This window comes from Chiloscyllium plagiosum, unplaced genomic scaffold (assembly GCF_037043375.1).
Source record: "Chiloscyllium plagiosum isolate Xiang-an unplaced genomic scaffold, Cpla_swu_hap1 HiC_scaffold_12, whole genome shotgun sequence".
NCBI classification, from domain to species: domain Eukaryota; kingdom Metazoa; phylum Chordata; class Chondrichthyes; order Orectolobiformes; family Hemiscylliidae; genus Chiloscyllium; species Chiloscyllium plagiosum.
Window position 1 is genome coordinate 36,710,707 of NW_028270150.1, and position 21,237 is coordinate 36,731,943.

Below are 21,237 nucleotides of genomic sequence, written 5' to 3' on the forward strand. Positions count from 1 at the left end.
AGATAGGGTAAGTTATGGTCAGCACAGGCTGTATTGTTCTGTGTTCTTTGTGTTTATTCTAAGTCAGAATGGGAGTGACATGGAGAGGAACTTGGTGGAGTTCCCATGTATCAGCTACCCTTGACCTGGATTTGGATGGTGTTATGGGCAGTCTTTTTTCTGAATAAAAGGGAGAGAATTTTGAAACTTGGCTTACAAAATAGAAATAAAGAATATATTACATTTATAATTGTTTAAAAGTGTCTTCTGTTTTGTTGCTAATAATTTACATTAAGATTGCACTGATGACAGAACAAACCGGTAACAAAGGTTGGCATAAATTTTATTTAATTATGTCTTTATTCTCAAGATTATGACAGCATAAATGACCGCTATGGGCAGCCTTGCAAAATTTATCAAAAACTCTGCTCAAATAAAGCTGCTGACAATCTAAATACTAACTGCAGCCATCTTTTCAGAACTAAACTCCTGTTACTAGCAATGTCACAAGGGAGAAAAAGAATATATTAATATGCATTACTATTCTATAATATCCAGTTGAGGTAAGAATATTAGGCAACAACCTCCACAAATACTGAATAAGTTGCTACACCAACAAAGTTAAATGTCTGCAAGCATTTGAACCTCTTGTGTGCCTGGAGGTTTTAATGCATATTTCAGTCTAGCTGTTGTGCTCAACATTGTGAGCAGAGTGTTGGTAACTGCCTAAGAATGGTGCTAGAGATCTCATCTGAGGACATTGCAACTTGGAAGTTTGAGTATGCCCATGTCTGAATGATTGCCTGCTAAGTTGCTATGACGAGATTTCTGTGTGGACATGAATAAATGTTTGATAGCTGAGTGTTACTGCACTAACGTGTTTGGATATTGTAGTCTAGGTTCTCGATACTGGCACTGGAGGTGCTCATTTGTCTCACTACATTGTGAGCAGATATCAGCTTTGCTTTTCTGTTCTGTTGGGACATGTGAGCATTGGTGTATGCTGCCATTTCTATTGTATGTTTAGTTTCTTGTTAGATGAGGTATTAGATATAAACCTTGTTATGTGCATGGATACAGATAGCGTAAGGAGGTGGGGAAGTATTGGTGACCATTTGAAATCAGGTGTACAGAGATCTGAAAGGTAAGATTTTATGCTTGTGCTGACATTGGTGATTATTGCCTCCAATTTGGTGTATAGAAATTAGTGTCCTCTCTGTACATGCACAGATATTTGGTACCCTCTATATGAGCATGTGCAGATGAGTTGGCATTGTAAAATTTACGAAAACCACTCCACCAACTCTATTAACCATCTAAAAATATTAATTGTAGCCATGTATCTAGAACTATACTCACATTAGCAATGCCATTTTGGGGAAATTGCAAATGTTAGGTTTTTTAATTCATTTGTGGTACGATGAAGGGCAAAAGAACATCAAATACTGAAAAAAATTGTAACTGCAACAAATGCAAGCATTCTTAAGTGGGTGCGTATGAATGTTTTTGCTGAATATATTATAGATGCTGTTGCTGGTACTTGTTTGTGAAGTTATTTGTAGGAGTATTTGTGGATGTATGGTCTTGTATGCTCACCATCACATGGATATTTACATGCACTAACCAAAAAGAATTTGACATTTTAAACATTTTGAATGTTACAATATCTTGGCTGTAAATATTTAGCTTTATTCAGTACTGAACTAAGTAATGTATGATCAACTTAACAAGCAGAATCAAGAGGGTTTTTTTTGTCCACTGATACCTTCAGTACACTTTTGGACAAAAAACAAGGCATATATGTAGTTACACGTCACAATTTCATTTTGGGTACAATTTGTAATATTACAGGCTGCTTAAGGATACCCAGCAAGAGAAATTGCTCCATTCTGTTGCTGAAGCTAATTGTTCAGCAAATCTAAATAAAAAAAACCCTTCTATACTTTGTGAATAGAAGTTACAATTTATGTTCTGTGTTTTTAAATACATTCCTGATAAATAACATTTAAACTATTATATTCAGAACTGAGGGCATAGGGAGCCAGCTTCCCAATGTCAAAACTTGTGTTTTTAAAAAAAAATTTGGATGTACGTTTTTGATAAATAAAACACATTTTATAGGACTTTTTAAACCAAGTTATTAGCCAAAGATAGACTTGTTAACGGTTACAAACTAGGCAATGCTACCATTTATTTACACCACGCTTGAGTAGTGAGCACCAACTTATCTTTATATATTTAGATGTTCACAAATTTTTAAATGGTCACTAATGCAACTTCTGAAAGCAGCACCAATTTAAAACAATGTCCAATGACAAAAATAAGTGCAAGTTTGTCAGAAAATTGCTAGATATTCTCTATTAATGTTATTTTATTACTGCCCTGTTTGGTGATCACATTGTTCTAAATCCTTTTAGGTTGTGGAATAATTATGTGCCTTGGAATGGGTACATTTCACCCTGTACCCCATTATATAAAGATTTCTGTATGGCTTCTTTAAAGAAAAGAGAAACATCCTGTACATTACATGTCTATTTAAATCTTACACTGAATATAAGGAACAATATTGATGGAACACAAAGTGATTCAGTTCCTTTGGGTTTTTGCTGCTGCTGCTTTGTTTTTTCATAAGGCAGTTGTTAAGATTCACCATTGCCCAGGAATGGCTATACCGCACTCGTACCAATGGACGTAATTGATGTGTGTTCGTCCACCTATTGTACCAAACATAACCGGCTCCTGGCGAACACTTCGGTAAAAACCTACAAGTTACAAGAAAACAGCCTTATTTAAAGTAACCTGATCCTGATAGTATTAAACATTATGATTATTTCAATTCTGGCTAACCAGGTGTTTATGTGGCCTGTTCTTTATCAATAGTTTTAACAGAATACATGCTTTTTGAATGTACACTACTTCCCCTTCAACTGACACTATGGAGAAGATTTAGAAACATCAGTTTTTGAACAAAATGTTAAATTGGATTTCTCTCACTATTGTATTACCCACATGATGTTTTCAGTGCAAATACCAAGGAGTATTTGGCTGGCCAACATATTAAAAGCACAGTAAAGATAAACATGAAATACAATGATTGCAGTCTAGACTTTCCCTTTAGTCTAGATTGTACGAAAAGTCTCTGCATGACTAGAAACATTTTTTTTGCTATAAATGGCTTGTTCAGTTTCCAGGTTTTGAACCCTACATCAGATAACTAAATTCCAGATGTCTTGTGAGCAACCTTTATAGATTGAACAAAGAGTGAAGTGGGGAAGGAAAGAAATATACAATAATCTAATGTTTTCAAACCTTTGAATGTCTTATGGAAGGATTCTGCTGGTAAATGATGAAAAACTGAGCCAGGTCAAATATTATAATTTCTCCTTGTGAATATTACTCAAACATGGCTGAGAGTTATGCATTCCTCAGACAACAAACTGTAACACAATACAATTAACTGGTAACATTCATCTCTAGTGAGGAAGCTGACCATAGGTTTGAATTCAAGCTGGAAGCAGAGCTGGACAATACAGCAAAACAATCTAGCTTTAAGGGAGCGTGAACCACTAACTTCAATCTGTACTATAACTCATCCTAGATAAGTGCAATGCTTTCATAACTACTTTCTGATCATATATTAAAACATAGCACAATCTAGGGCTATCAGATCAAGATCAGGCAATTATAATTATTGACATTTTGCTCACCTTGTCTGATTGGCAATTGTTCAGGAAGGAGATGTTCCCCTGTTCTGCCGTCCAGGAATGAGTCCACAAACTGACAGTGATCCTCCCCATGCCCAGATAAATCTCCTATGTTGTAGAAAATTCCTATATTTTTAAACAATAAAGAATAGTATCTAGTTTAGTAACAATGCTAAATTGTAGGTGATTTTTTTCCCTTCGGTGAATTGCATATTCCATATTTGTACAGTACAGATCTGTTCGTTGAAGACTTGAATTGCATGAAAATTCATCGCCTGTATTGCAGACATTGGTTTCACACACTTTTCAGCAATTATCTTGTAAAGTCACAAAGCCATGAATTTACTTCTTAAACACTGAATTTATTATTCATTCCTGGATTTTTCATGGGGAGAGATACTCTCCTTAAATCTGTGGTGCTTACTGCCAAAGGCCTATAGAACTTTTGTTAGGTTCATCCACTCAGTTGGATGATGGAACTAGAATAATTCCTGAACTAATTACAGTTGGGTTGGGGGAATTGAATTGAGATGAACCTGCCAATAAGTTTAATGGAAACAGAATAATTGCGCCAGATTTTGTTTCCATGTGCGTATGCTGAAAGGAACTGAATTGCCATGGTTAGTAGATTACTTACAGTGTGGAAACAGGCTTTTCGGCCCAACAAGTCCACACCAACCCTCCAAAGTGCAACCCACCCATACATTTGCCCTTCACCTAACCAATTCATCTGACCTGCACATCTTTGTGACTGTGGGAGGAAACCGGAGCACCCGGAGGAAACCCACGCAGACACGGGAGAACGTGCAAACTCCACACAGTCAGTCGCCTGAGGCGGGAATTGAACCCGGGTCTCTGGCGCTGTGAGGCAGCAGTGCTAACCACTGTGCTGGAAATGTGTTGCTGGAAAAGCGCAGCAGGTCAGGCAGCATCCAGGGAAGGGCTTATGCCCGAAACGTCGATTCTCCTGTTCCCTGGATGCTGCCTGACCTGCTGCGCTTTTCCAGCAACACATTTCCAGCTCTGATCTCCAGCATCTGCAGACCTCACTTTCTCCCCTAACCACTGTGCTGCCCAAGTAGTTTGCATATGGCATCCAGCTACTTAGCCTAGGTTTCAATTTGCCCATAGCACTGAAATCGCAAAAGGGGAGACACTCAAACTCACACCATGCACCCCATATCCCTGATACACTTTTTCTCTGTATGTTATTAGGAACAGTTAGCCAGGTTTGAGACGACTGTAGGTGGTTCATTACTCAAGACATTTACCAGGATAGTCTGGGATACAGAAAATATTATTCTGAATTGTGATTTTATCAATATTCTATGTGCCCTGTAACAATACTTAATGATTTCTATGGATTCAGAATGCCAGTTGCAGCAAGTTGTCTCTGACATATAGATTTATAGATGAGTATAATAAGGATTTTCTATTCTAACAAAGACTTTGCATTTATGTGATGTTAATCTTCTATGAGATGACATTTTCCAGACACTTCTAGCCCATAGATTAACTTCACAAATATCAACCAAAATAAACTGACTCAAACAATCTTATATAAACTGTATTTTTCTGCACTGGCTTGCATATTGATGCCGCAAATTATTACCAATCCATTTTCAAACTGAACCCACAGCAACAGAACAATAATTCTCTTGGCCAGAAATTCAGCAGCATTCGTTTTTGGATACTTATCCCTCAGCATTCTAACTCACATTCTACTTTGAAAGTCGAAGAGCTCAGTATTTTGGGTCTTGTTCTGCAATAGAGGCTTGCATTGACTCCTGTGCCTGTTTTCAGCGAAGTGATTACAGTCATAATGTAAAAAATGGGAGCGAGAGTAGGACATTCATCTCAAGCCTGCCCACCCTCCTATAAAATCATAAGATTTGTCCTAGGTCTCAAATCTGCTATCATTCTATCTGCTTTTAACCTTCAATTCCTCAATATTTAAGAACATATCTACCCCCTCTTTAAAGCAGCTTAAATGAAGAAGCACTGGGTTTTGGTCTGTGAGCAAAGAGGTATTGTGGGCAGGTCTGTTCGCCAGAATCTGCGTAATATCGAAATTGTCCTTCCCCTAATTGACAATTGACTTCTGCACTATCCTTATCCATTTCCACAAGGATTTTGAAACCAGACTTATGGTCACTATCCCCAAAAGTTTCACCCACTGACACTTCAACCACTTGACTGGCTTCATTCCCTAGGATTAGGCCGAGCACTGCCCTATCTCCAGTAGGATTATCTATGTACTGGCACTAAAAGCTCTCCTGGATGCATTTTAAAAATTCCACCTTTTCTGATCCTTTCACACAAAGGTGATTTCAATTAATGTTAGCAAAATTGAAATCCCTTACAACTATAACCGTATTCCTGTCACACATCTGTGGCTTGCTGACATTGCTACTCTTCTATATCCATTTGACAGTTGTGAGGCCTGTAGTATAACCCCAGCACATCATCATACCTTTTTTTATTTCTAAGCTCTATCCAGAAGGCCTCATTTGAAGAGCTTTCTAAGGCATCCTCCCTCATTACTGTAGTCTCTAAACTGGCTTAGCAAGCCACTTATTTCTATCAAACCTAGAGATCAAAAAGGTGGCTTCCCAGAACTTTCTCATTGAAACTCATCACTTGCAATAACTATCAGCCATGCAGTAAAGAATTTCTTAATAGAATCATTCAAAATTCTTAATGAGAAACCTTTAAAGGGAACAGCAAATGGCCCATCTGGTTTTGTTGAATTACCCATTTGCACCCACTTGGAACTAGTCTCTCCAATCTCCTCCTCATTCTGCTCATACCTACCCACAATTGCTTCCCCAGACTCAGCCTTGGATTAACAATCACCATTCATTTGTGTGTTTCTTTCCAGCATCTGGTCACTTGAGCAAAACTCCACCCATGCACCATGTTACTGACGAGGATTTGGGTGAAATATCTCAATAGCTGCAAACTCTTGGCCCTCACAGAAGTTTCCCCACTTAGCATTAGATGGGCATTTATAGTATTTTCAAATATGTTCTTGAATAGTTTAGCCTGAATGTTTTCAATGACCTAGGTAAAAATAAGGACTGCAGATGCTGGAAACCAGATTCTAGATTAGAGTGGTGCTCAAAGCACAGCAGTTCAGGTAGCATCCGGGGAGCAGGAAAATCGGCGTTTTGTGACAAAAGCCCTTCATCAGGAACAGAGCTCTATTCCTGATGAAGGGCTTTTGCCCGAAACGTCAATTTTCCTGCTCCTCGGTTGCTGCCTGAACTGCTGTGCTTTTCCAGCACCACTCTAATCTAGAATCTGTTTTCAATGACCTGGTCAACAATCGCATGAATTGTTGCTATTTATTGAGGTTCAATTTACTTTTCTTCACATCCTTTGGAAACTATCCTGAATTGGTGGATTTCCTAAAATTTAAACTAGAGTTTTGCCTGTCTCATTTTTAGGTTTTAATCCCATTCATGAGCATTGTGGATGCATAATGATTACATATTCTTAAAATGCATACTTTTCTAACCCCTGAGACAGTTCATATGGACCTGAGATCTGAACACAGGTTAGGGGATCTAATTGAACTGATACAGTGTATTCTTTTCCTTCATAAAGGTAAACTCCTTTGTGTTTGTACACTAATCTTAAAAGAATTTTCATTTTTCTGCTCTTTTACTCTTAAATTGTTTTCAGATTGGATTTCCTGTTTACTGCCTAACAATACTCATCAAGTGGTGCATGCATCTCTTTTGTCCCCAGAACCACTAATAAACAACAGATTGTGCTTCCCAATCAATGTTAATTATAAGATTGACATCATGAGTTAGTTTTTAAATGAAAAATTATATATTTCGGAAGCTTTTATTTTCTAAATGTCATTTGGTTTTGTTCTATTTTTCTGTGTTCATTTAAAATACTTATTTTCCAACTAAAATATCCTCAATCAGAACTCCCCTCTCACTAGCTGATTATTGTCTGAGATTTTAGTTAAATAACAGATTTGAAATGTACATTTTTAACTTCATTGCAGAGAAGGTGCTGCTGGAAATCTTTACTGAAAGGAAACTGTCTTTTTCAGTACATTTCATTAAAGGGGCAAGAGCACTCTTGACATACACATGGAAGGGAGGATGTGGTTACTCAACCTCATCAGCCATAAATTTAACATGGCATGATTAGAAATTTTTTGCAGCTTCCAAAATTATAGAACTCCTACAATATGGAAAGAAGCCATTCAGTCTATAGAGTCTGCACCACTTCTGAAGAGCATGCCATCCAGACCCAGTCCGCTAGCCTAACTCCATAACCCTGCCTTTACCATGACCTCAGGAGAATGTCTGTGTGAAATTTACATAGTCACCTAAGGCTGCAATTGAACCCTGGTCCATGGCACTGTGGGCCAGCAGTGCTAATCACTGAGCCAATGTGTTGATAAATCTTTTCAGCAGTAATCCAATAACTGAGTACTCTCCAGTGCTCAGTGCTTAATTGAGCAGCACTATGCTTTTTGTTCAGTAACTTAGATTAGCTTCAGGTTAAGACATGTCTTGATTTTAAAATCCTTATCTGTGTTACTCTCCATGGCCTCATTTCTTTCCTCTTGTCTCAAGTCCCACATCCCTCAGATATTTGTGCTTATTTTTTAACTGTTCCACTATTGGTGGCCACACCTTCAGCTGCAAAAGCCCTGAGCTCAGGAATTCCCTTCCTAAACTTCTCCATCTCGTTTACCTCTCTTTCTCCCTTGGGGACAATCCCGAAAACTCTACCCAACATCTCCCCACTATTTTCTTACATGACAATGTGCCAAATTTTGTTTTACCATGCCCCTGTGGGCAGTGGGCAGCACGGTGGCACAGTGGTTAGCACTGCTGCCTCACAGCGTCAGAGACCCGGGTTCGATTCCCGTCTCAGGCGACTGACTGTGTGGAGTTTGCACATTCTCCCCGTGTCTGCATGGGTTTCCTCCGGTTTCCTCCCACAGTCCAAAAATGTGCAGGTAAGGTGAATTGTAGTGTTAGGTGAAGGGGTAAATGTAGGGGAATGGGTCGGTGTGGACTTGTTGAGCCGAAGGGCCTGTTTCCACACTGTAAGTAATATAATCTAATCTAATCTAATCTAATCTGTGTTGTACCTTGGAAAGTTTTATTTTGTTAAAAGCACTTTGATGGAAATGTTAGTTGGTGAAATTATGATATCACATTTAAAGAAAAATCATACCTGATAGGGAATTACTGAGGTAAATCTTGTATCTCAGTGAATTACACAGAATGATACCAACAAACTTCCGGTACCGGGTACGTTTGACAAATTGCTTGCCTTGACACTCTGAATACGAATCAAATTTGAAGGAATATTGAGTCCAGATGGCATCTTTCCCTATTAGAAAAAGAATGAAAATGAAGACCAAAGGGTGAGCTGTTCTCTTCCAGAATTGCAATGAACTGATTCAAAATGTGGTCAATATGACACCATCGTTTGTGATCTTACATCGAGGTGCACAAATACTTTCCAGGAACAATACTTTTGACATCTTCAACAATAAACATACCAGTTATATGCTTCCATATTTTTATTCACATCAATACTGCATTAGGCTTTTTAATAGATATTTCTCAAGTCACCATTCATACTGTTTCATGACTGGTGGCCAGGGAATATAAGTATGTCACAGCATCAAAAATATTGAAATCCCTCCCTTGAGGTATTGTGCTGTTACTCCCTATAATTAAGGCTGATGACATAGTTAATAATTGTTTTATATGCACAATTCCTTTGAGTTAATAGATTTTTTTAGGATTAGCCAAATATTCTCTAGTGGTTCACAAAGGATGCTAATGACTACCTTCTCAAGGGCAACTAAGGATGGGCAATAAATGCTAGCCTAACCCACGATGCCCACATCCTATGAATGAACAATAAAAATGTGTAGAAATGTTAATTTCCATGTATCCGCTGTTCCTGTTTGGTTCCTTTTTCTATCTCTTCTCCCATTTATTACAATAGAAACTTTTGCACAAGAAAATCAAAGTCAGTTCAACCAGTTGAAAGTTCATTTAGCTGAAATCATGTGATTTAAGTGAAAGGCCTGAGTCTCTTTCTGGTGTGAACCAAGTATTGAATGTTATCCATTCTGGAGAATAGTCACACTGGACTTGAAACATTAACTCTGTCTCTCACTCCACAGATGCTGCTAGACCTGTTGTGTTTCCAGCATCCATAGTATTTGGCCCGTTATTGAATGTTATCATTTTTATTGGATAAATTTATCCAAGTACTATTTTGAAAAAAAAAGAGTTTTAATGTCTTCATTTAAAAAAAAAATGCCTACTTTAAGACTTGGAGAGAAAATATCCATGCACTGATTTTCCATTCCAGAGGCTACTCCCAAAATAAATCTATCAACTCAAAAGAATTGGGTATCTAAAAGAATCATTACTATTGACATCAGCCTTGATTATAGGGAATAACAGCCCAATTGTAAATTATATTATAGGCGAACAGTCTCTGTTTCCATGGAAAAGAGACTTTTTTTTGGAAACTAAGTACATTAACAATTATAGGAATATATAATTAAGAAAAATGCATTTGATTGAGCCAGTTATTATAAACCAGTGATTCAATGTCCATTATATGCTTGGTATCATTACAATGAAACGCTGTGAGATTAAAGAACTGGACCATTAATTAGATTATTGGAGAAACTAAACTAGAAAGATATCCCTTTGAATAAAGATTTTTTTCCCCATTATTATAAAATCCCAAACTTATCTAAATAATGTCAAAGAAGTTCTGTGTTCTGATTGTGAGCTGACCAATAACTGACTGATAACTTAGTTGAAGAAACATGTAGGGCTGGTTCTGTACAAGCCATCACTGTATTGAATGTAATGTGTAAATATTGTTGGATTATAGAAATAACCTGTAATACAGACCAGAAAGTTTTCCTAGTGGGCTCTTGGGCATTAATGTTCAGTCTGAGTAAACCACATTAAACTAAAATCATGCATGTAGTATTTGTAATTGAATGCTTGGCTTCACCATTCAGCTGAATCCAACCTTGGCAGATTTTAATACTATTAATATTCATCTTCCATACTTTCATCAGAGAAAAATGTCCAGACTGAAATTTGTAGCACTCACCTGGTACATATTCACTTACACTGGGGTCCGCTACAGGGTTTGGAGGTGGGAGAGAAGGGAAGTAAAAATGGAAAATAAAGAAGGAACATTAGAAAATGAAAGTTTTACAATAAAGCTTTTAAAATAAACATGTAATAGTATTTCAAAGGTATATGTCCACAAATACTGATTCATTTCTGCTTATTGGTGTTTCTTTTGAAGACACTGGAAAGCATATTTAATTGGGAGATCTTCACTTCTAGACTTTACCCAGTGTACTGAATTTAGAGTCCAGTTTTTACCATTGTTGCTACTTTATTGTCTAGCAAGATATAGAAACAGGACCTTGATCTATCGTTCCATCGAAAAGCACAACAGTGGAATATTACAGATTAATCTGCTATCACTGTTTAGAGCTTTATAAATGCTTTACCACAAAGTGCTTTATGTGTAATTTTGCAGAAATAACATACATTCACAAGGGTCATGTCCAGTCCAACTCTTTTCCATTCAGAGACATTTTCCCTTTCCAAAGCATTGTAGGTGATTTCTTTCAGCAGCCCCCTTCCTTCAAATTATTGGGGTTGGCTCTTTTACTGCACTTACCCAATTCTCAGACATTACCCCTCCAATAATCTCCAATATTCGTCCAAATATTAGGATAGCTATATCCTGGTGCAAAGCTGATCCATAATGAAAAATGGCTAATTTTCAGTTCCTGTTCCTCCTGCTTTCATCTGGTCTTCCTGATTCCTGTTTTGGGCTTTCTGTTGTCTGTTATGGTCGAACTACAATTTGCATCCTTCACCAACGTGCCTCCAGTCCACGTACTTCTTGTCACTGCTTTGACGTTCAATGCCTCTGTTCATTTTGGCAAGATGCCTTATTTTTAGTAACTTGACCAATATTGTCTCATAGTAGTCATAAATCATAAACCAAAGCCACGGCTGCAGGAGTTAAGAGTTTCCCAACAGATTCTGGATTAGTGGTGCTGGAAGAGCACAGCAGTTCAGGCAGCATCCAAGGAGCAGCGAAATCGACGTTTCAGGCAAAAGCCCTTCATCAGGAATAAAGGCAGAGAGCCTGAAGTGTGGAGAGATAAGCTAGAGGAGGGTGGGGGTGGGGAGAAAGTAGCATAGGGTACAACAGGTGAGGGGGGGGGGGGGGGGGGATGAAGGTGATAGGTCAGGGAGGAGAGGGTGGAGTGGATAGGTTCGAGTTTGTTTCACGACATGGTTGAAGAGCTTCAGGGCAGAGGAAATTACCTGGGAGTTGCAGTGGGAGAGGGACTCCCCGAGATTCTTGTAGAGAGAGGAGGAAAACTTTTTCAAGGCAGGCATCCTTGCAAGAGGATTTGCAGTAGGGTTAAAATCAACCAGGTAAAAACAATGACTGCAGAGTTAAGCAAAGTGCCTAAAGATGATACTAGTCTTTATTTGTAGGTACAGCTCCCTGCTAAATACCAATGGTTGACATTCGAATTAGTTAGCAAGAAGAAAACACAACAAAAGCATTCCCTATTATTATGATCTCAGTATGAAGTTAAAGCACAAATTGTTAGCTCATTGCCTACTTCTGTCTACATGCATCTGAAATTACAAGTTTGATTTCTTTTGTCAGATTTAAGGACATAGAGAACTCCAAAAAAGGCACACAATAGAAGTAACAAATCAGCTATTCTTGTTGTAAAGTCTGACCTTTTGATATATGCCACATAGAACATAAGCACAACTGCACATTTTCAAATTAACAATTGTCTTGTTCTTTTTGATCATAAATCTAACGCCTAATATTTTCTAACTGTGGACAGATTTGGATATCACTTTGCTAATTTAGTGATGAATGTTGCTTTTACTCAGCAGTTTTGGCATTGGTACAACACCTTCCTGGTACTGGTCCAACAGTGAATATGAAAAAGTACAGTGCAAAATGGAAGAAAGTAGCAAAGGAGCTATGCACCCTGTCTATAAAAACATTGCAGCAAGAAATCTTTTATTTGGAGTTATCCCAAATCATTATTTTTAAAAAAGACTTAACTGTCTCAAACTTCCTTCAAGATTTGAAATACTCCCCATCTAAATGTCTTTTGCATATTTGGATTTCTAGCTTTTAGACAAAAATACCAATGATTATGTACTTAAAACCCCAAAGATGATAGCAACAATTCAGAAAAGCAAATGTTCCCAGATTTCAATATGGATCCAATTTTAAATTTGCACACCTGGCAGAAAGCAAGTGAGAAACTGGGACAGAAAGGTTCCCCTTCCACCTTAAAAGTATAACAATATTGGCTGCTTTTAGTAAGTGTGCTGGGAGACCACCAGGGGTACTTGGCACTCTTTACAAAATGTGGACTGGGTTCCAATGAGGCCATTGAGCCCCGACTGGAATTTTAAATTCAGCTTTGCATGAGAAAACCATCAAAATTCCCTCATGATTCCAGTCTGGCAGCAAGTAGATCGGGTAAAAGGCAAGAAATTTAAGCAAATTTTTTTGGCTGGTTTTTGGGTGTGAAGAATGAAAAATGCAATCCTAGTAACATTACTGGACTAGGATCCATGATAATAAAATCTCATCCTGACACTTATGGCACTCGTGCAAAAGTGGCCAAGGAAGCCACTCGATATTTGTAAGCACCCACTTGATTTTCTAATGTCAAAGAATAGAATTTTACACCTGGTCGTGTCCACATTCAACTTCTGTCCAACATTGAGGTTTATTCCTCATTCCAGTCAACATGGTCTAACAAGCAATTTAGTTGCATAAATAATTGCTTTGGCCTTGGGGTATGGGCAAGTCAGGTTTTGGTCTAGATCCTGAAGCATTCATTTTAAATTGCTCTTATTTTGCTTTTGCTCTTATTGCTCACATGAAACTCATGTTGGATCATTTACATTTGTGGAAGCCAATGAGACATGACTGGATGCTGTAATGTTTACAAAGTCAAATAACCTGCCAATACATCTCTCCCTAACTTTGTGATACCTTCTAGCCCCATGACCCTGCAAGAACTCTGCATGTCTCCATCTCAGGCTCACTTGCATGAAATGACGAAAGGCTGCAAAGCAGACTTGGTTTGAAGACAGTCGTTGCCATTTGCAGCCCTGATTGATATGCTAGCTATTTTAGTACTTCCTAATGCTAAAAATGAAGTGCAGATGCAAATGTTGGATCAAGAAAGCTAACTCAGAGAGGTTCCTTTATTTACTTTCTGCCATTGTTTACTTAGGAACTTAAAAATAAATGCAGTTGATGGGAATAATTTGCAAGAAATATTTGTGGTTGATTTTTAATTGTGGAGGAAAGAAGCATTGGTATAGCAGCTGGTTTTAGTTTGGCTGCTGTTTATCTCAGCTTCTAAAGAGATTCCCCTCCTTTTGCTTCACAACACTCCATCCTGCTGTCCCTACAGTACTTGGTATTCTCTTGTAACTGCATTCCAGCATATTGTATAGAAATCAGTAAAAGCTAGCAGACAGGTACAAAAGAAAATAAGCTGAAAGGCTATGGAATGTTGGCCTTTCTCAAGGGGACCAGAACAGAAAAGAAGTGGAAGATATTTTACAGCTGTGCAGAGCTCTGGTTACACCCCATCTGGTGTAACTGTATTTAATTCTGAGCACTGAACCTCAAGAAGAATTTATGGGTCTTGGATTGCAAACAGCACAGGTTCACAGAATGATACCTGGGTTAAGAGTGTAAAATCTTGAGAATTTTGCACAGACCAGGTTTGTATTCCCTTGAATGTAGGTTACAGAGTGAAGGCAGGTGAGCTGAGGGCATAAATTGCTATCATTGGTTGAGAGAGTTTCATAATTGGCAACACGTATATTCCAGGGTATAAGGTCTACAGGTGAGAAATGGAAGGAGGCAGGGGTGTCACAAGGACTCAATTGCAGCAGTATGCAGGGATGATATCATGGAAGGCTCTTCAAATGAAGCCATATGGGTAGAAATTAAAAACCAAAAGGAACAATCATATTGCTGAGACCATACTATAGGCCTCCTAACAGTCTGAGAGAAACAAAAGCTGATTTAGATTCCCTATAGTGTGGAAACAGGCCCTTCGGCCCAACAAGTCCACACTGACCCTCCGCAGAGTAACCCACCCAGACCTATTTCCCTCTGACTAATTTCAGAGAAGTGTAAAATGTTTAGTGTAGTGATATGAATTTCAAATTCCCCAACATCAACTGCATAATGTGAAAGGTTGAGAGAGAGTGGAGTATTTAAAATGCATCCAGAAGAGCTTTTAATCCAGTCTGTGGAATGTTCTACAAAAGAGGGGGTGGTCCTGTACTTAATTTTAGGTAATGAAGCTGGGAGAGTGTTCGAAGTATCAGTGGGGAAGCATTTTGCAGACAGTGAGCATAGATCTCAACTGTTCAGGAGTGACTTCAGAAAATATGTCTTCCACACATTGGTATGATGAAACTCTCTCCTCAACCACCAACGTCTCCAACTCCATCCCACACACACACACACACACAAGTATTGGGACAAGTTCAATTTAAAGTTTCAAAATTGTGAATGCCAGTTTATTGCTAGGCAAGTGTACTATGTAAGCAATGTGAGCAGACAGAGTTAAACTATAGATTGGCCATGATGTGACTGAATGACAGTTATGATTTGGAGATGCCGGTGTTGGACTGGGGTGTACAAAGTTAAAAAATCACACAACACCAGGTTATAGTCCAACAGGTTTAACTGGAAGCACTAGCTTTCAGAGCGCCGCTCCTTCATCGGGTGGTTGTGCACAATTGGTGTTGTGTGATTTTTAACTGAATGACAGAACAGCCTCAAGAGGTTGAATGCTGTACACCAATTCCTGTTTTCACAGCTGTGGTGCATTCTGAAAAGAAAGAGAAATTCAGACTTACCGGATTCTGTAACGAAAGAACGTTGTACACTGGATGGACCTTTGCCATGTATATTTGTGGCTGTCACTGAGAATGTGTAGCTGTTAAATAGACAATAAGATTAGTATATTTATTCATACATAATTGTCTTGTAAATGCCTATTATTACTTAAGAACAGTCCAATCGTAACCCTTTGAAACACGAAGTGCAAATCACTGGGGCAATATTTCAAATTGGAAGAAAGTGAGGACTGCAGGAACACTCCAGGATCTGCACTCTTGACTCAATATTGTAGGGAATTCTGACAAAGTTTACATCATATTCCAAACATCTAATCCAACAGAGATAAACCATCCAGGATTGACAATGAAATTATTCACTATACTAATATAATTAACATAAATATAATTCCTGACCTGCAGGAAGAAAACTGACTAATTTTTACAAAAATGCAGTGTACTTTAGTTAAGCTAGGTGTCTTTGACTCTATAAGCTGAGCACTACATATTGGCAATGACCATTAGGTAAAAACACACGATGGTCCAGCCCGACTGTGCCTATCAGGTTCATATGATGCAACTATATCAGTCTAGTAATGTCCTTTGTGAAATGTTGCTGTCTCAAGGTCTCTGCTGTGCATACAAAAAAACAATATTATGATATTCCATCTCTGAAACAAATTTAAAAATAAGGCTTAGTTTTATATTTTCCTCCAGGAGACAGGTTATTGGTAGTCTTGTTTTATTCTATCTTCTTTGTTGCTGACTATGTTCTTTTCAAATCCAGGTATTCTTTGGAGAATACTCTTAAGTTCTGAATGGATTTGCAGGTTTGGAGGCCCCATTGTAAATGCTGCTTTCATTGCTGTACCTACCTGGGGCAGGGGAGGGGCAGGGGAGGAGCAAATACGCCGTCTGGACATGAATATCAGTTGAACGTCAACAGGATCTAGAGATGCAACCTATCCATTTCAAACACTGCACATTCAGGACCAGAAATGAGAACCAGCCAAATGTTCATTCTATTTTAATCGCTGAGCACAAGGAACTTTTATCAAGAGAATTAGCTTGGAGGCATTACAATGAAAATGCTGAAATATCAATTGATACTTATCCTGAAGTTAAGCCCTTTACACTCATTTTTAACTAAAATATAAAATTATGATGAGCAAATAAAAGAATGCCTATACTAATTAAACCATCCACGTAGCTGATTTGCAGAGCTTCCTGTTTAAGTAATTGAATTTCTCAATCTAGACCTCTTTGTATGGTCTTGCTCTGTAAACTATACAACAAGCAAGCAGAAACAATGATATTCTGCTTCCACATTATTGCAATAAAATGTGAATTATTTATCTGTATGATTTAGATTCATAATTCTACATTCACTTATATTTGGTTACAATGAAAATCAAACATGGGAATTCTAATCTTGAGTATACTTTACTATTTTGAAATTATGGGACAACAGAATAATAAAGTGTAGGAGGAGGGCATTCAGGGCATTGTACCTACATTGGCTGTTTGAAACAATTATCCATCAAGTACATTCTCACTCCTTTCCAATCGCCCTCAATTTTTTCCCCTCATCAATTACTTTATCCAATTACTTTTTGAAAGTTATTAATTAATCTACTTTAACCTCCTATTCAGACAGCTCATTCCAGAATATGACAATTTGCTGTGAAAAAATGTTTTCTCTTATGTTGCCTTTGGTCCACTCTATCAATCCTGTTAATCCTGTGCCCTTTGGCAGAGAATCCTTCTGAAACTGGAAATAGTGGAATTAAGGAGAACTATCCAAATTCTTCATGATTTTGAATATTTCAATCAAATTTCTCCCACATCTCCAATTACAAACAAAAGATAGTGAAATCTCCCCTACTGATGTACAAGCTACACAAAAGGCATTTTGATCTGGTGTGTGGCCCATAATGGGAATTTTCTTTATATTGATAAGGGATACCTGAAATAGGAATGTAACAGTTAAATTTTGCTGTACTAAACATGTTATAGTTTGTCAATACAGAAACGTTCTAAGGAAACATCTGCTGCTCTGATATTCTTGGAATGAGGTGTGTCTACAGGAAGCATTGCAAATCTATACTGTGTTTACTAACAGGCCTAAATCACTAGTATGGGCATGTAGAGATTTACTGCTTTGGATTTCTTCATAATGGTTGCATATATTACTACTGTAAAGTAACAGATTTCAAATATTCTCACCTTTTTCATTTCCACATGGTGCAAGACTGATGGTCTCTCCAAATTCATATTAGTAAATTTGGGACATTTTGAGATGATTTAGTACTGGCTAAAGTGTACCAATTGATGCAGTGTGTATGATTTTTGCTTGTTAGAGCTATTAGGGCAAATGTCAAATAATGGAAAATAAAAACTGACCCAAATTGAAACAGTACAATCCAATTAGTTCCATTGCTTTGCTTTTGCCCACATCCCTGAAAATTTTATTCCTTCAAATATGTATCCAATTTCCTGTTAAGGGTTATTATTGAATCTGTTTCCAGCACCCTATCAGGCAGTACATTCCAGATCTTAATAATTCATTGCATAACACTTTTTCCTTATGTAATCACCAGCTATTTTGCAAATCAACTTAAGCCTTATGTCCTTTTCAGACTGGAGGTCCGTGACCAGTGGTGTGCCACAAGGATCGGTGCTGGATCCATTGCTTTTCATCATTTATATAAATGATTTGGGTGTGAACATAGGTGGTATAGTTGGTAAGTTTGTAGATGACACCAAAATTGGAGGTATAGTGGACAGCAAAGAAGGTTATCTCAGAGTATAACAGGATCTTGATCAGATGGGCTAATGAGCACAGGAATGGCAGATGGAGTTTAATTTCGATAGTATTGCATTTTGGAAAGGCAAATCAGAGCAGGACTTAATAGTAAGGTCCTAGGGAGTGTTGCTGAACAAAGAGATCTTGGACTGCAGGTTCATAATTCCTTGAAAGTGGAGTCGTATATAGATAGGATAGTGAAGAAGGTGTTTGGTATGCTTTCCTTTACTGGTCAGAGCATTGGGTATAGGAGTTGGGAAGTCATGTTGCGGCTGTACAGGACATTGGTTAGGTCAATTGTGTAATATTGCACGCAATTCTGGTCTCCCTTCTATTGGAAGGATGTTGTGAAACTTGAAAGGGTACAGAAAAGGTTTACAAGGGTGGAATATTTCAGCAATTGGGAGAGGCTAAGTAGGCTGGGGCTATTTTCCCTGGAGCATCAGAGGCTGAGGGGTGACCATACAGAGGTTTATAAAATCATGTGGGGCATGGATAGGATAAATAGAGAAGGTCTTTTCCCTGTGGTGGGGAAGTCCAGAAGTAGATGGCATAAGTTCAGGGTGAGAGGGGAAAACTTTAAAAGGGACCTAAGGGGCAACGTTTTCACACAGTGGGAGCTGCCAGAAGAGGTGGTGGAGACTGGTACAATCTGAATGGGTGTATGAATAGGAAACGTTTAGAGAGACATAGGCCAATTGCTGGCAAATGAGATTAGATTAGGTTAGGATATCTGGTCGGCAAGGATGAGTTGGACCAAATAGTCTGTATCTGTGCTGTATATCTCTATGACTGTGACTCTGGTCCACTGGAACAGCTTCTCTTTATTTACACTGAAAGGACAATGTCCAAGACACTCCTTCTGTAGATTGTGAAGGGTTTGTTGCATAAACGTAGGCACACAACTCTAGGAGAGGTTCAGCTGTTAACCTGCCTCGCTGGCCAGAATCTTAATGTCTGGTTCTGATAGAAATAAATCTTAAGAATAATATTTATAGCTTTTTATATTGAATGCTGTATTAACTTTTGTATTGCTTAGTGAGGCAAGGCCATTAGTGCTAACCAGTTTTGTCATAATTCTGTGAGAAACTCTTACCTCCAGTAATGTGTTTTTTTAAGCAACTAATTGATTGCCTGAATGGCAGTGGCAAATTCTTGTACTTGGTCAAAGTATGACATTAAAAAAGGTTTACTACATCTTATTTATTGCTACATTATACTTTAGAAGCACGGTGGGCGGCACGGTGGCTCAATGGGTCGCACTGCTGCCTCACAGCGCCAGGGACCCGGGTTCAATTCCAGCCTTGGGCGACTGTCTGTGTGGAGTTTGTACTTTCTCCCTGTGACTGCGTGGGTTTCCTCCGGGTGCTCCGGTTTCCTCCCACATTCCAAAGATGTGCAGGTCAGGTGAATTGGCCATGCTAAATTGCCCATAGTGTCAGGGGTGAATATAGGGTAGGGGAATGGGTCTGGGTGGGTTATGCTTCAGAGGGTCAGTGTGGACTTGTTAGGTCAAAGGGCCTGTTTCCATACCGTAGGTAATCTAATCTAATCAATTTGCTGTTCGCAAAGTGCTTGGGACATTTCAAGGGCAGAGCAATGTTATGCAAATACAGGTTCTATATGACATAAAACTCATACATCATTAATGTTACAGTATACTGTGACATATGAGTTACAAACATGAAATAATCTTCAAATGAAGAGTGTACTGCAACTCTTAGAATCTTCCACTGTTTGATTTGAAATCTGGTGTGAAAAATGAGATGGATTGATGATGTCCACACTGCAAAATAATGTTTGAAATAGGCATTTCCTAACATACTAAATCAGACTAAATTGTCCCATTGATAAATAGCAGCATTTGTTAGACCCACCATCCAATTTTGCCTTTCAGAATGCTGTAATATATCCAAACATTTTGAAAGTCATTTGGCATAATGGCAGCCATTTCTTTAACCCATGCTAGATTATAATGGGCAGTCTGGTTATCTAAGGAGATAAATTAGAAAGAAATAGCAGATTTACTTTGTTAAGAAAAACATAATGCATTGTTCAAATGGTGTCCACCTGTGGCTAGACTATAGGTTAAGACACAATCAAGAGAATGGTCAGTCTTCAACCTTGACAGTCCACAAAATATTGTATGAGGCAGTAGTTCTGAAGGGGTTCATGTTCCTGTTACATGGGATCCACCCATTCTACTGACATCACACAGAGTCTATGGGCGGACAAAGGTGTTCTGTTGTAGCTTTTGGAAAAAGTGTTGTACTACCTCATTAAGGTCCTAATACGTACACCTGACCAAATGTAGTTGTACTTAACATTATTCAATGAACCTTGTTATCTGGATGCTGCTTCAGTGGATATTTTACAGTAATGTATCCTCTACCACTAGACAGATGCTCAACAAAGCAAAGACAACAGAGGATTGATGGTAGCAAACTACCTCAAACAACTCTTCCTCTCTTTTAGAAGTGGAAAGTATCAGTGAAGATTGGGGACAATATTTCATCTTCACTACCACTCAACACTGGAGCTCCCCAGGGGTGCATACTCAGCCCCCTACTGTACTCACTGTATACCCATGAATGCATTGCCAAATACCAGACTAATGCCATTTACAAGTTCGCTGATGACACCACCATACTGGGTCAAATCTCCGATGGCAACGAAACAGACTACAGACGGGAGGTGGAAGACCTGGAAAGATGGTGCAGTGAGAACAACCGAGTTCTCAATGCCAGCAAAACCAAGGAAGTCATTTTCGACT

The 21,237-nt window shown here is 38.4% G+C and overlaps 1 protein-coding gene across 50 annotated transcripts in view; it reads right to left on the reverse strand.

Annotated features, from left to right (window-relative positions):
- Positions 1–305: 305 nt before the first annotated feature.
- Positions 306–21,237, reverse strand: part of abi3bpa (ABI family member 3 binding protein a) — a 350,635-nt gene continuing 329,703 nt past the window's right edge. For all 50 annotated transcript variants that reach the window (XM_087992632.1, XM_087992642.1, XM_087992635.1 and 47 more), the window contains 5 exons: positions 15,680–15,759; positions 10,821–10,850; positions 8,898–9,056; positions 3,687–3,809; positions 306–2,741 (listed from right to left, as the gene is read on the reverse strand). In XM_087992632.1, coding sequence (XP_087848758.1) covers positions 2,626–2,741; positions 3,687–3,809; positions 8,898–9,056; positions 10,821–10,850; positions 15,680–15,759 — 508 coding nt within the window. In that variant the 3' untranslated portion in view covers positions 306–2,625. The remainder of the gene's footprint in view (positions 2,742–3,686; positions 3,810–8,897; positions 9,057–10,820; positions 10,851–15,679; positions 15,760–21,237) is intronic.